This window comes from Papio anubis, chromosome 13, assembly GCF_008728515.1.
Source record: "Papio anubis isolate 15944 chromosome 13, Panubis1.0, whole genome shotgun sequence".
NCBI classification, from domain to species: Eukaryota; Metazoa; Chordata; class Mammalia; order Primates; family Cercopithecidae; genus Papio; species Papio anubis.
The window spans coordinates 13,692,067-13,706,100 of NC_044988.1; the positions used below are offsets into that span (position 1 = coordinate 13,692,067).

General features: G+C 41.1%; 1 protein-coding gene across 7 annotated transcripts in view; it reads left to right on the forward strand.

The window, feature by feature from the left end:
• Positions 1-13,728, forward strand: part of KIF27 (kinesin family member 27) — an 82,904-nt gene extending 69,176 nt beyond the window's left edge. For 3 of the 7 annotated variants that reach the window (XM_003911856.5, XM_009189024.4, XM_009189023.4), the window contains 3 exons: positions 1,821-2,019; positions 8,017-8,181; positions 12,935-13,728. In XM_003911856.5, the coding sequence (XP_003911905.2) occupies positions 1,821-2,019; positions 8,017-8,181; positions 12,935-13,419 (849 nt within the window). In that variant the 3' untranslated portion in view covers positions 13,420-13,728. Of the gene's footprint in view, positions 1-1,820; positions 2,020-5,677; positions 6,183-8,016; positions 8,182-8,924; positions 8,978-12,934 lie in introns of those variants that run through there. The other 4 variants (XM_009189028.4, XM_009189025.4, XM_009189026.4 and 1 more) reach the window with 4 other exon arrangements.
• The last annotated feature ends 306 nt before the right edge of the window (positions 13,729-14,034 follow it).

A 14,034-nucleotide genomic window follows, 5' to 3' on the forward strand; every position in this document is an offset into this window, starting at 1 on the left:
TTTTTCCCCCTGAGACGGAGTCTCACTTTGTTGTCCAGGCTGGTGTGATCTTGGCTTACTGCAACCTCCACCCTCCGGGTTCAAGCAATTCTCCTGCCTCAGCCTCCTGGGTAGCTAGGATTACAGGCATGTGCTACCATGCCCGGCTAATGTTTGTATTTTTAGTAGAGATGGGGTTTCACCATGTTGGCCAGGCTGGTCTCAAACTCCTGACCTTGTGACCCTCCTGCCTCAGCCTCCCAAAGTGCTGGGATTACAGGTGTGAGCCACCCCACCTGGCCCTTGTGCTACTCTTAAAGCAAGGCAACCTGACTAAGGTCAGTGGATTTTCTGATCCTGGGAACCCTTGTATTAATGATTATTTTTCTGGAGAGGTCATTAGATTATTAACAAGTTCTGTGATGTAGACATTATCTGAAGTATTTTTACTTTACATCAGCAGGGAAGAATCCAATAGACAAAATGCATAACATGACTGGGTGTGGTGGCTTTGGGACACTGAGGTAGGAGGATCCCAGTGCTTTGGGACACCGAGGCAGGAGGATCACTTGAGGCCAGGAATTCAAGACTAGCTTGGGCAACATAGTGAGACCCTGTCTCTATGAAAAATTTTTTTTTAAAAATTAGCCAGGCATGATGGCATGTACCTGTGCTCCCAGCTATGTGGGAGGCTGAGGTGGGAGGATCACTTGATCTCAGGAGTTGGAAGCTGCAGTGAACTATGATTACACCACTGCACTCCAACCTGAGGTGACAGAGTGAGACTCCCTCTTAACAACAACAACAAAACACCCAAACTGTCACTTATTTATAACATCCATTCTGGAGTTTAAACTTGGAATTGTCTAGATGTTTCAAGAATCTTTACCCTCTCACTATCCACTTAGACTAGAGAAATAAAGTTACAGAATTATTAAATATAAACCACATAGATTACATTTAAGAAATTATGGAAGGGTGATTATTAGAGCAACAGTACATTAAAAATGAAAGGGTTGGCCGGGCGCGGTGGCTCACGCCTGTAATCCCAACACTTTGGGAGGCTGAGGCGGGTGGATTACAAGGCCAGGAGATTGAGACTATCCTGGCTAACACGGTGAAACCCCATCTCTACTAAAAATCCAAAAACTTAGCTGGGCGTGGTGGTGGGCGCCTGTAGTCCCAGCTACTTGGGAGACTGAGGCAGGAGAATAGCGTGAACCTGGGAGGCGGAGCTTACAGTGAGCCGAGATCGCGCCACTGCACTCCAGCCTGGGCAATAGAGCGAACTCCATCTCAAAAAAAAAAAAAAAAAAAGTAATAGAAAGTGTCATCAATTCAGAATTCCAACAAATTTTTTTTTTTTTTTTTTCGAGATGGAGTTTTGCTCTTGTCGCCCAGGCTGGAGTGCAATGGGGTGATCTTGGCCCCACTGCAACCTCCGCCTCCCGGGTTTAAGCCATTCTCCTGCTTCAGCCTCCCAAGTAGCTGGGATTATAGGCATGCACCACCACACCCAACTAATTTTGTATTTTTTTTTAGTAGAGATGGGGTTTTACCATGTTGGTCAGGTTGGTCTCAAACTCCCACCTCAGCCTCCCAAAGTGCTGGGATTACAGGCATGAGCCACTGTGCCTAGCCTGAATTCCAACAAATTCAAAAGGCTGTTAGGTTGTTTTGTGAATATGTTGCAAAGCATTTGCCTAAGGACCCAATACCTGGCAGGAATCATTTACACTATGGAGATTAAGGAAATTGATCTTTAAGTAGCCTAAGAAAAGTAGATTATTATATTAGCTTATCTAAGACACACTTAACAGGTCAAAATATGTATTTGCTAGGTGGTGAATTTGCGAGAAGCTGAACGGAAACAACAGTTATATAATGAAGAAATGAAAATGAAAGTTCTGGAACGGGATAATATGGTTCGTGAATTAGAATCTGCACTGGACCATCTAAAATTGCAGTGTGACCGGAGACTGACCCTCCAGCAAAAGGAACATGAACAAAAGATGCAGTTGCTGTTACATCATTTCAAAGGTAACTTCCCCTTTTTGACAGTTAGGTAAAGTCGATGTGTAGGTGGGGGTACTGAAGGAAGACAGGACAGAATTTGATCACTTAAAAGCTCAACATGTTTAAATAGTTGCTACTTGTCTAAGTTTTTGGGCTTTACATGCTTTGGTTGCTGCATTTTGGGACAGTTGACTTTGTTGTAGGGCTATTCGTGCTTGGAATGCCATCCCTTCTGCCTGCCTCCAGTATGCACATAAGAACTGCTACAATCCTGTCAGCTTGTTGTTGGTCTAGTCTTTATGTAGAAATGTGGGATTAATTCAGGCTTTTTGGTATACAGTTGAATTTTTTTTTATTTCCCAGGGATATAATACTATCATATTTAAGTTATTTTCCACTCACAAAATTAAAGTGATAGGTTCTGTCATTTTCCTAGTTATATTTCTGGTTATAATTGTCAGCTGATTATAAAATTTTCTGCATTAAAGTTATATCTTGGGTCAAAATTATACTGCCATTGATGGGCAGGTACCATTATCAGTGAGCAGTAGTTCACCACCAACTGTGATAGAAAACTCTCAGAGTGATCTGGCCTCATTTTACCTAAGCATATGGCCAGTATACAGACAGCTACTATGGCAGCAAAATCATTGTTAGGTGATACTGTTACTCCTTCAATTCAAGCTGCTTAGTCTTGATTCTCATAAACCCATAACTGAAAATAGATCAAAAGGGATCTGGAAGAAGCAACCTGAGTAAGCAGAAAACTGGAAAAATCTGTGGATTTGAGTGTTGAGGCAATTTGCCTCTAAGTTAATTCTGTCACTGGTTAATTAGCAACCAGTTGCCTAATGACAATTTCCTTGCAAGATCTCACACATCATTACATTCAAACATGCTCTCCTTACCTTAGTTTAGTTCTGAAACTGATATTTTAATATTTTTTAAAGTGACTGGGATTATACCACAAAAGTTCATGCTATGGCCAAATAAGAATATATAAAAACTTGGCCAAACACGGTGGCTCATCCCTGTAATCCCAGCACTTTGGGAGGCTGAGTGAAGAGGATCATTTGAGCCCAGAAATTCGAGACCATCCTGGACAACATGGTGAAACCCCATCTCTACAAAAAATACAAAAAACTAGCCAAGCGTGGTGGTGCCTGTAGTCCCAGCTACTTGGGAGACTGAGATGGGAGGATCACCTGAGTCCCAGAGGTTGAGCCTGCAGTGGCTGTGGTCACACCACTGCACTCCAGCCTGGGTGACAGAGTAAGACCCTGTCTCAAAAAAAAAAAAAAAAGTAAAAAAGTCATTCATTTCTATAGCTGTACAAATTGTTTATAACACAGCTGTGGCTGGGTGCAGTGGCTCATGCCTATAGTCCCAGCATTTTGGAAGGTTGTGGTGGGAGGCTTACTTGAAAGCAGCCTGGGCACCATAGTAGGACCCCATCTGTTTTAATCAAGGATCTCTAAAGGTACAGAACTAATATGATATATACACACACACACACACACACACACACACGAGATATATAAAATATATAGGATATATATCGGACATATATATATAAATATAAAGGGGAGTTTATTGTATTGACTTACACGATCACAAGGTCCCACAATAGGCTGTCTGCAAGCTTGAGGAGCAAGGAAGCCAGCCCAAGTCTCAAAACTAAAGAACTTGGAGTCTGATGTTCGAGGACAGGAAGCACTCAGCATGGGAGAAAGATATAGGCTGGGAGGCTAGGCCAGTCTCACCTTCTTATGTTTTTTGCCTGCTTTATATTCATTGGCAGCCGATTAGATGGTGCACCAGATTAAGGTTGGATCTGCCTTCCCCAGCCCACTGACTCAAATGTTAACCTCCTTTGGCCACACCCTCACAGACACACCCAGGATCAATACTTTGCATCCTTCATTCCAATCAAGTTGACACTCAGTATTAACCATCACAAGTCCATCCCTTGTCAACTTGAACTCATGTATACACATCTCCTGAGATCATACATAATCTTCAAATAAAGATAATAGGTTATAATTACACCTCACATAATACAGCTGTCCTTCGTACAACCGGAAATGCACCAATCCCCAACCCAAACGCTAATACAGAAAGTTAACAATACTTAAATCCTGATGTGAAGTCAATAAATCTTGTGTCACGTGATACAGGAAAAGGAAATAAAATGAAGATATTTTCTTCGTACGAGTGTATACATGCACAAACATGTTTTTAACAAAATAAGGAGGAAATATGACAGTTACAGTCCTCGTTTCTGCAGCTGGTCACGTGGTCATAGCTGGTATTGATGACTACCTTCTTCTGCTACCCATTCTGTATTCCCTTTGCCTTCAGCAAACACCTCAGCAGGTTGTGGGGTTTTTTCCTAGTGGAGTGACCCAAACCTTCATTCCTGAAGGGTCTGGACCATTTGTAGTCCTGACTGGATTGGGCTGTTGTAGTTTCCCATTGACCTTAATCACAGAGCATGGTAATATTAAGCGACGCCCTAATGGATCTCCTGTATTTCGTGCATACTCTTCCTTACTTCTGTTATGGAGGAGTAGACTGATTTCATCTTGATAGTCCAGGTCACCCAGCCAACACTGTAACTTCCTTCTTAGCCTGTTGACTTAAAGGTAGGTGGAGCCCAAAGTGTCCAGGTGGCAATCTTAACTTTTAATTGTGTGTCTCCTGGTGGCTGTGTTCCTTCCTCTGGAACAAAGACCTCTAGGCCAGCAGAACGTAATGCTGCGGGAACAGAAAGCAAAAATGTTGCTACTGGATCAGTAGGGGTGATGGTGGGTGGTGCCACTTCCACTTCCACCCCTTGGTCCCTGGACCCGTGAATCCTGGCTATGGGAGAAACAGTATCATATATTGGATGCTGATGCAGAGCATATACAGCCTTCTGGAGAACTTTGTCCCAGCCCTGCAAAGTATTATCATCTAGTTGGCGTTGTAATTGTGACTTCAAAAGGCCATTCCACTGTTCTATCAATCTAGCTGCTTCAGGGTGATAGGGACCTTCATCCTGTGAATGACCAGTGAATCCCATGAGCATGAGCCCACTGCCGCACTTCTTTAGCCATGAAGTGAGTGACTTGGTCAGAGGCAATGCTGTGTGGAATACCATGACAGTGGATAAGGCATTCTGTGAGTCCACGGATGGTAATCTTGGCAGAAGTATTGCATGCAGGATAGGCAAACCCACATCCGGAGTTAAGTGTCTATTCTAGTGAGGACAAACCTCTGCCCTTTCCATGACAGAAGAGGTCCAATATAATCAACCTGCCACCAGGTAGCTGGCTGATCACCCTGAGGAATGGTGCCATATTGAGGGCTCAGTGTTGGTCTCTGCTCTGGCAAATTGGGCACTCAGCAGTGGCTGTAGTCAGGTCAGCCTTGGTGAGTGGAAATCCATGTTGCTGAGCCCACATCCCTGCCACCATGGCCACTTTGTTCGTGGGCCCATTGGGCAATGAAAGGGGTGGCTGAGGAAAGAGGCTGAGTGGTGTCCACAAAACGGGTTATCGTATCCGCTTTATTATTAAAATCCTCGTCTGCTGAGGTCACCTGTTGGTGAACACTCACATGGGATACAAATATCTTCACAGTTTTTGACTACTCAGAAGGTCCATCCACATATCTCTTCCCCAAAATTCTTTGTCACCAGTTTTCCAATCATGCTTCTTCCAAGTCTCTGACCATCCAGCGAAACCACTGGCTACACCCCATGAATCAGTATATAACCGCATATCTGGCCATTTCTTCTTCCATGCAAAGTGGACAACCAGGTGCACTGCTCGAATTTCTGCCCACTGGGAAGATCTCCCTTCACTGGTGTCCTTCAGGTATGTCCTAGAAAGGGGCTGTAGTGCCACAGCTGTCCACTTTCAGGTGGTGCCTGCATATCGTGCAGAACCATCTGTGAACCAGGCCCTAGTCTTCTCTTCCTCTGGTCATAGGAAACTCCCCATGAGGCCATTGGTGCAGGCTGGGGAGAGAAGGCAGGGTGGTGAGTGGAGACCATGGGCATTTGTGCCACTTCCTCACGTAACTTTGCCTTCAGGACCTGCTTGAGCCTGATCACATATATAGCATTTCTATTTGATGATGGAATGCTGCTGTGCACGACCCACTTTATAGCTAGATGGGTCAGAAAGCACCCTGTTCATGATGGGCAGTTCAGGTCACATGGTGACTTGATGACCCATAGTCAAACATTCAGTTTCCACCAAAGCCCAGTAACAGGCCAAGAGCTGTCTCTCAAAAGAAGAGCAGTTATCTACAGAAGATGGCAGGGCCTTGCTCCAAAATCCTAGAAGCCTCTGCTGTGATTCACCTATGGGGACCAGCCAGAGGCTCCAAACAGCATCCCTGTGTGCCACTGACACCTCAAGCACCATTGGATCTGCTGGGTCATATGGCCCAAGGGGCAGGGAGCTTGCACACCAGCCTGGACCTACTGCAGAGCCTTCTCCTCTTCTGCACACCATTCAAAACTGGCAGCCTTTCAGGTCACTCGATAAATGGGCCAGAGTAACACACCCAAATGAGGAATGTGCTGCCTTCAAAATCCAAATAGGCCCACTAGGCGTTGTGCCTCTTTTCTTGGTTGTAGGAAGGGCCAAATGCAGAAACTTATCCTTCACCTTAGAAGGAGTATCTCGACAGGCCCCACACCACTGGACCTCTAGAAATTTTACTGAGGTAGAAGAGTTCATCATTTTCTTTCATCACTTTGTCCACTGAACTTAGAAGCAACCAACCAGCTTCATTATGTTCTGTGGTTCTCCACATATGGTCAAGTTTATTACGTATAGAGTCACTAAACTCCTTGCCTCTCATGAGCAGTGAATCAGGAGTGTCAAATGCATTTATTTTGCATAATTCCCTAAACAGTTCATGCCAAGGACTATCAGTGTTCTCCATACTATTAGAAGTAGAGTCCTTAGCATTTTTGGGTCTAATCAGATTAAGCAGCCAACTCCAGAAACCCCAAAACCAACAAAAGAACTCCATCCTTAATATTCTGTTCCTCTAGAACCACTCCTGGTACCAAAACCTATATTAGTCAGGGTTCTCTAGAGGGACAAGGGACAGAACTAATAGAAGACATATATATATATAAATATATATATAGATAACTATATAAATATATATAGATATCTATATAAATATATCTATCTATAAATATATCTGTCTACATATATATATAAAGGGGAGTGTATTATTAACTTACACAATCACAGGGTTCCATGGTAGGCTGTCTGCAAGCTTGAGGAGCAAGAAGAGCCAGTCTGAGTCTCGAAACTGAAGAGCCTGGAGTCTGATGTTCAAGGACAGGAAGCATCCAGCATGGAGAAAGATGTAGGCTGGGAGGCTAGGTCAGTCTCGCCTTTTTATGTTTTTCTGCCTGCTTTATATTCACTGGCAGCTGATTAGATGGTTCCCACCAGATTAAGGGTGGGTGTGCCTTCCCCAGCCCACTGACTCAAATGTTAACCTCCTTTGGCAACACCCTCACAGACACAGTCAATACTTGGGATCAATACCTGACATCCAAATTGTGGCTGAAAACAAACCCATTCAGGTAACAGATATGTGTAACATGCTTATATAGTCCAGGGGCTGTGTTAAAAACATAATTTTGCAGCTGGGCATGGTGGCTTATGTCTGTAATCCAGCACTTTGGGAAGCCGAGGCAGGTGGATCACGAGGTCAGGAGATCGAGACGATCCTGGCTAACACGATGAAACCCCGTCTCTACTAAAAATACAAAAAAATTAGCTGGGTGTGGTGCCAGGCACCTGTAGTCCCAGCTACTAGGGAGGCTGAGGTAGGAGAATGGTGTGAACCCAGGAGGCGGAACTGGCAGTGAGCCGAGCAGCTCGCGCCACTGCACTCCAGCTTGGGCAACAGTGTGAAACTCTGTCTCAAACAAACAAACAAAAACATAATTTTGCATCATTTATTTAAAACTGATTTTAAATGCAAATTTTTGTTGTATAGAACAAGATGAAGAAGGCATTATGGAAACTTTCAAAACATATGAAGATAAAATCCAGCAGTTGGAAAAAGATCTTTATTTCTATAAGAAAACCAGCCGGGATCTTAAGAAGAAACTTAAGGAACTGGTAGGGGAAGCAATTCGGCGGCAACTAGCACCATCAGAGTGTAAGACTTTTAGTGTTGTCACTCTGTTTCTCTAGCATTTGGTGAAGTCATGCCAGCTTTGTAGTGTAGCCTTTACCAATTGATTGGGTTACTTAGGATTGATACTTCTGTTTGTCTCTGTAAACAAAAATCGTTGTCTAAGATAGAACCACATGAGAAGTGAATGAATGAACAAATTTATAGATGCAAAGGAAATGATCAATTATTGATTGTCTGCCATGTGCCAGGGGCTTGTAGACCTTAACTCATTTAATCCCTAAATTAACTCTGTAATCTAACATAGCTGTTGTATTTCAATTTTATAGTAAATTAAGCCTTCTGATTATCATTTAAAAAGGTGTAAGGTAGATAAGAGTAAGAGTATGTATTTTTAAGATAAATCAGGTCTTTTTATATATCATGATCCCTGGAAATTAAAAAATATAATAGAACCTGTTTTTAAGACAAAGATGTTTCCGTGTATAATTATATGTAGATATGTAGATTTAGCGCATTCCTAAATGAAATGATAACATATGACAAAATATTATACTTTGCAAAAGTAAAAAATACTATGAAGGTAATATATTGCTATGATTAAAATATACCCTCTTTAAGATAGCTGAATATATAGGAATGAATATTTCTAAAATAATAAAGTCTACATTGTATAAAAGAATTAGCTAATAATTCTAATAACTTAATTGTAATAACTTCAGTAATTTAAGTATGGTTTATGAAAAGTTGACTTTAAAATCTTTTAGGCACACACTGATTTTTTACCTGGAAAGAAAACTACTTAAAGATGGGCACACAAGATGTAAGAAGACCAGTGAAAAATAATATGGATGAGTAATGAAGTGATACATGCTGAATATGTAATAGAAGTAGAATTGGTCAGGTGCGGTGGCTCATGCCTGTAATCCCAACACTTTGGGAGGCCAAGGCGGGCGGATCACTGGAGGTCAGGAGTTCAAGACCAACCTGACTAACATGGTGAAACCCCGTCTCTATTAAAAAATACAAAATTAGCTGGGTGTGGTGGTGCATGCTTGTAATCCCAGCTACTTACGAGGCTGAGGCAGGAGAATCACTTGAACCTGGGAGGCTGAGGTTGCAGTGAGCCGAGATCATGCCATTGCACTCCAACCTGGGCAACAAGAGTGAAACTCTGTCTCAAAAAAATGCTAACTTATATTTGTGACATTTATCATGTATAGACATTTTCAAAAATAATTCCCTTTAGCCCCCAAACTCAGGATAGGCTGAGGTCTGCTAACTGCATTTTCAGATGAGGCCAGTGACGCTTAGAGAAGGCAAGTGACGTATGGACAGAACAATAACTATAACATAGTCAATGTTGTCCCTCATCTTCTGACTGCTGGTTCAGTATTCCAGGATAAAAGTTGCCTTAGGATAAAGATGTGATACAAACATACAAATCCTGCCAAAGAGATGACACTTTCTGATTCTCAGTATAGTAATACAGAGGTACTTACCGATAAACTCATTTACTTGAAATACTGCTGGCTATATATAGCTAAAACTTTAACTTGAAACATTACTTGCCAAAAATTAAAAAGTAAACAGGTATCAAGTAAGAAACAGAATAATCAACATAAGACCACTTTAGCTTTTAAAAAAAGTCTACTGTCAAATTTGAGGTATCTGATATTAGACATCTAGTTTGTAAATGGCCCATGTGTATGCCACTGAGTCTACTAGACATTTCTTTAAAATGACAATGTGATATACAGGTTTAAGAAATCAGGATCTTCATCCTGCTCTTTAACCAAACACACAAATCTAAAACACAGTTAATTTTGGAGAGGTGTACAATGAGAATAACACTGTTCTGACCAACTAACCCAAGGAGTCTAGTCTTGATAATAACGTTGGAGATACTATTTCAGCTAATTTGCTATTCTACTTAGAAACATTTAAAATACTTCTATTTTTGGCTATAAAAAGTAATGTATAGTCATTATAGAAAAATCTGAAAATGAAGAAAACAAATCAGTTATAATCCTACCCACATTTGAGCATAATTCTTTTCATATTTTCCCTATGCTTTAAAATATACAGTTGCAACTATATTGGGGATATAGTTTACACTATATCCTATCTCATAATGCTACTCTAATATAATGACATGAAACAAGGTTTGTTTGAATTATAAAATGTAGCAATTTATATCAAACTCTGAGTTCCAGAAAATGTTTTACATGCTTAATAATCAGTATCCTAGTTAATAAATAACTATCTTGGTATTTGGTGCAGTGTTTTTTTGTTTGTTTATTTTTTGTTTTTGAGATGGAGTTTCATTCTTGTTACCCAGGCTGGAGTACAGTGGCGCTATCTCAGCTCACTGCAACCTCCACCTCCTGGGTTCAAGCAATTCTCCTGCCTCAGCCTCCCGAGTAACTGGGATTGCAGGTGCCACCACCAGGCCCGGCTAATTTTTTGTATTTTTAGTAGAGACCATTTTGGCCAGGCTGGTCTCGAACCCCTGACCTCAGGTGATCTACCAGCCTCGGCCTCCCAAAGTGCTGGGATTACAGGCGTGAGCTGCCGTGCCTGGCGGTTCAGTGGGTTTTGATAGAAGACTGTCTACAAGACTTATATTTTCTTTGAATATTTTTGGCATTTTCATATTGCAGAAAAATTCATCTTTTGACTAAAATATCTTGGGTCACTTGATGGTCATCCTATGTTACAGTGTATACGTTTTCTAACAGGATAAAATCAGTTTTATATGAACCTGCATTCTCTCTACTTATATTTAAACCTATCCTTGTATCAATTTAAATCACTATAAAACTATGTGTAAGGATAATAGAGTCAAAAGATCTGGGGTGGAATCCTTACTTCTTTCACTAGTCATCTGACCTTGGGCAAATTAATCTTTCCCTAGTTGGTTCCCTCAATTATAAAATTCTGGAAAAGGGAAACTTTCTTGTGAAGAATCCAACTGGGCTTTGGAGTGAGCCTCAGCAATGAGCCTCTTATCATCTTTTGAAAATAAGATGTCTTACTCCTTCCCCCAGATACCGTCATCTGGGGAGCACGAATTTTTTTTTTTTTTTTTTAGAGTTGGGGTCTCGCTCTGTTGCCCAGGCTGGAGTATAGTGGTACAATCATGGCTCACTGCAGCCTCAAACTCCTGGGCTTGAGCAATCCTCCCACCTCAGCCTCTCGAGTAGCTGGGGCTACAGGCATGAACCACTGCATCCAGCTAGGGTGCAACATTTTTAAAAGCTTCCCAGTGACTCTGAAGTACAGCAAAGTCTGGGAGCCACTGTCTGTGGTCAACTTTGTATCAGTTCCATGTACGAGGATCTAGATCATTTGCTATTTTAGGTTATTTGATTTTGAGATAATTTTAAAAACTAGAGAGTCAGTTATGTTTTAAACCAGGGGTTACAAACTAGAATGCCTACCTGAGCCAGGGAAGCCAGAGTGAGCAGTGGGGACTGCAGCAGTCATCTAAATGGTCAGTGGCAACTGTGTTCCAGCTGCCGTTGCAATTTAGAAACTGTTAACTCTTACAGTTTTTCTAGAAAAGCTGTAAATCTCTATTTTTATAAGAAACTTTTCAATTTTTAAATTTTGGGTCAAGTATTACTAACATTATAGGCCGAGCAAAACATGTCTCTGGGCCAGATTTGTCTTGGGAGCTGCCAGTGTGCAACCTGTGTTTTAAAACTTTGTCTTTGCAGGACTGGGCCAGGCACAGTGGCTCATGCCTTAATCCTAGCACTTTGGGAGGCCAAGGTGGGTGGATCACCTGAGGTCAGGAGATCGAGACCATCCTGCCTAACACGGTGAAACCCCGTCTCTACTAAAAATACAAAATATTAGCCGGGCGCGGTGGCGGGCGCCTGTAGTCCCGGCTACTCAGGAGGCTGAGACAGGAGAATGGTGTGAACCCGGGAGGCGGAGCTTGCAGTGAGCTGAGATCGTGCCACTGCACTCCAGCCTGGGCGACAGAGCGAGACTCCATCTCAAAAAAAAAAAAAAAAAAAAAAAAGAAAAACGTTGTCTTCGCAGGATGAAAAGTATACTAAGCATGCATCAATATGTTAAAGTTGGCATTTTTCATCATATTAGGTCTAGTACCTATAATGCATTTCCCTTAAGCAAGTTTTTGTCTTTGATATCAGATATTCTTTAAGAACCTCTAGCTTTGATCTCTTCACTCTAATTCCAGTGGGGTGTCCCCACCTAGGGCGTATTCTCTCATTTCCATTTTGATGACAGAAATTGTGGTGCACACCCCATAGTACATTCAGACAGCAGAACGCTGCTATCATGCTGGGAGTGCCAACCAAGACCAGATTTCCACACATATAATGCCAAGTCCCAGAGTTTTCCCTTGAGATACGGGGCAGAGCCAATATTATCCAGTGCTGGCATCACTTGGCCATGATTTAGAATTCACTAGTAGCAAGACCAGCAGAGAAGGCAAGCATGGAAAGGCACAAGAGGCGCCCAAAGCACTCTTATGTTTCCAGGGAGTACCAAACCCCTGAAAGACTATTTCTCAACTCTGTTCCATGAATTAAAGTTGTGAGTTATTCACATACAAGATGCCTATAAGTGAAATAAAAATATATTCACACATCTGTTCATCTAAAATAAGTCATTTAACAAAAAAGTTGAAAAACATCATGCATATTGGGTGATAATAATGTATTTATGTTAAGATGTTTTGATTAAAACACCTAATTTTGAGGAAATAATATCTAATTTTTTGGTTGGGGATTATTTTTAGATCATGAGGCTGGAGATGGAGTCCTGAAGCCAGAAGAAGGAGGCATGCTTTCAGAAGAATTAAAATGGGTATCCAGACCTGAAAGTATGAAATTAAGTGGAAGAGAAAGAGAAATGGACAGTTCAGCAAGCAGCTTAAGAACACAGCCAAATCCTCAGCAGCTCTGGGAAGATATCCCAGAATTACCTCCAATTCATAGTTCTTTAGCACCCCCCAGTGGGCATATGTTAAGTAATGAGGATAAAACAGAAATAGGTGATAATCAGTTTACAAAATCTCACAGTCGACTATCATCCCAAATTCTGGTTGCGGGAAATGTGGGACAACTTCATGGTATTACACCGGTAAAACTGTGTCGAAAAGAATTACGTCAAATTTCCGCCTTAGAGCTATCATTGCGACGTTCCAGTCTTGGAGTTGGGGTTGGATCAATGGCTGCTGATTCCATCGAAGTATCTAGGAAACCAAGTGACTTAAAAACTTAGATATTTAATAATAGAACTTTTAGTAGATATGTAAAAAGATTCCTTTTTCTAACCTGTTAAAAACTAAAGCTCAATTTCACTACCTCTTTCCTCAGAATAAAGGAAGAAGGGGAGGAAGGAATCTCTAATTCTTTTATATACTATAGATGTGTACATCTTCTATAGAATACTTGGGAAGTTTAATTTATATTTCCATAGTAATCAAACATGTTTTTCAATACTTGATAACATTTAAATATTTACATTTATAAATACACTTAAATGTTTTTCCAGGCATATTTGAAGAATAAAACTAATAATAGACTAAAATATCTATCAAGTATGTATTATTATATAATATAAATGTACATTATATTATAAAAGTATTTTACAATATAACTATATTATTGTTATTCTCAAATACAAGTATATTGTTATTTTTAAAAGATCCAGCTAAATATTGCTTTTGTCAGAGGGAGTCACCTGCTGCATATGTGGGCTAAGACAACCTCTCAGCTTTATGGATTGAGGCTCATTTATAGTCCTCAGAGCTCACAGAAATGATCAGTCTTGACTTTTTAAACATGCTCACTGTTCTGTTTCTGGAATTTTTTTGGATTTTTAAAAATTTATAAT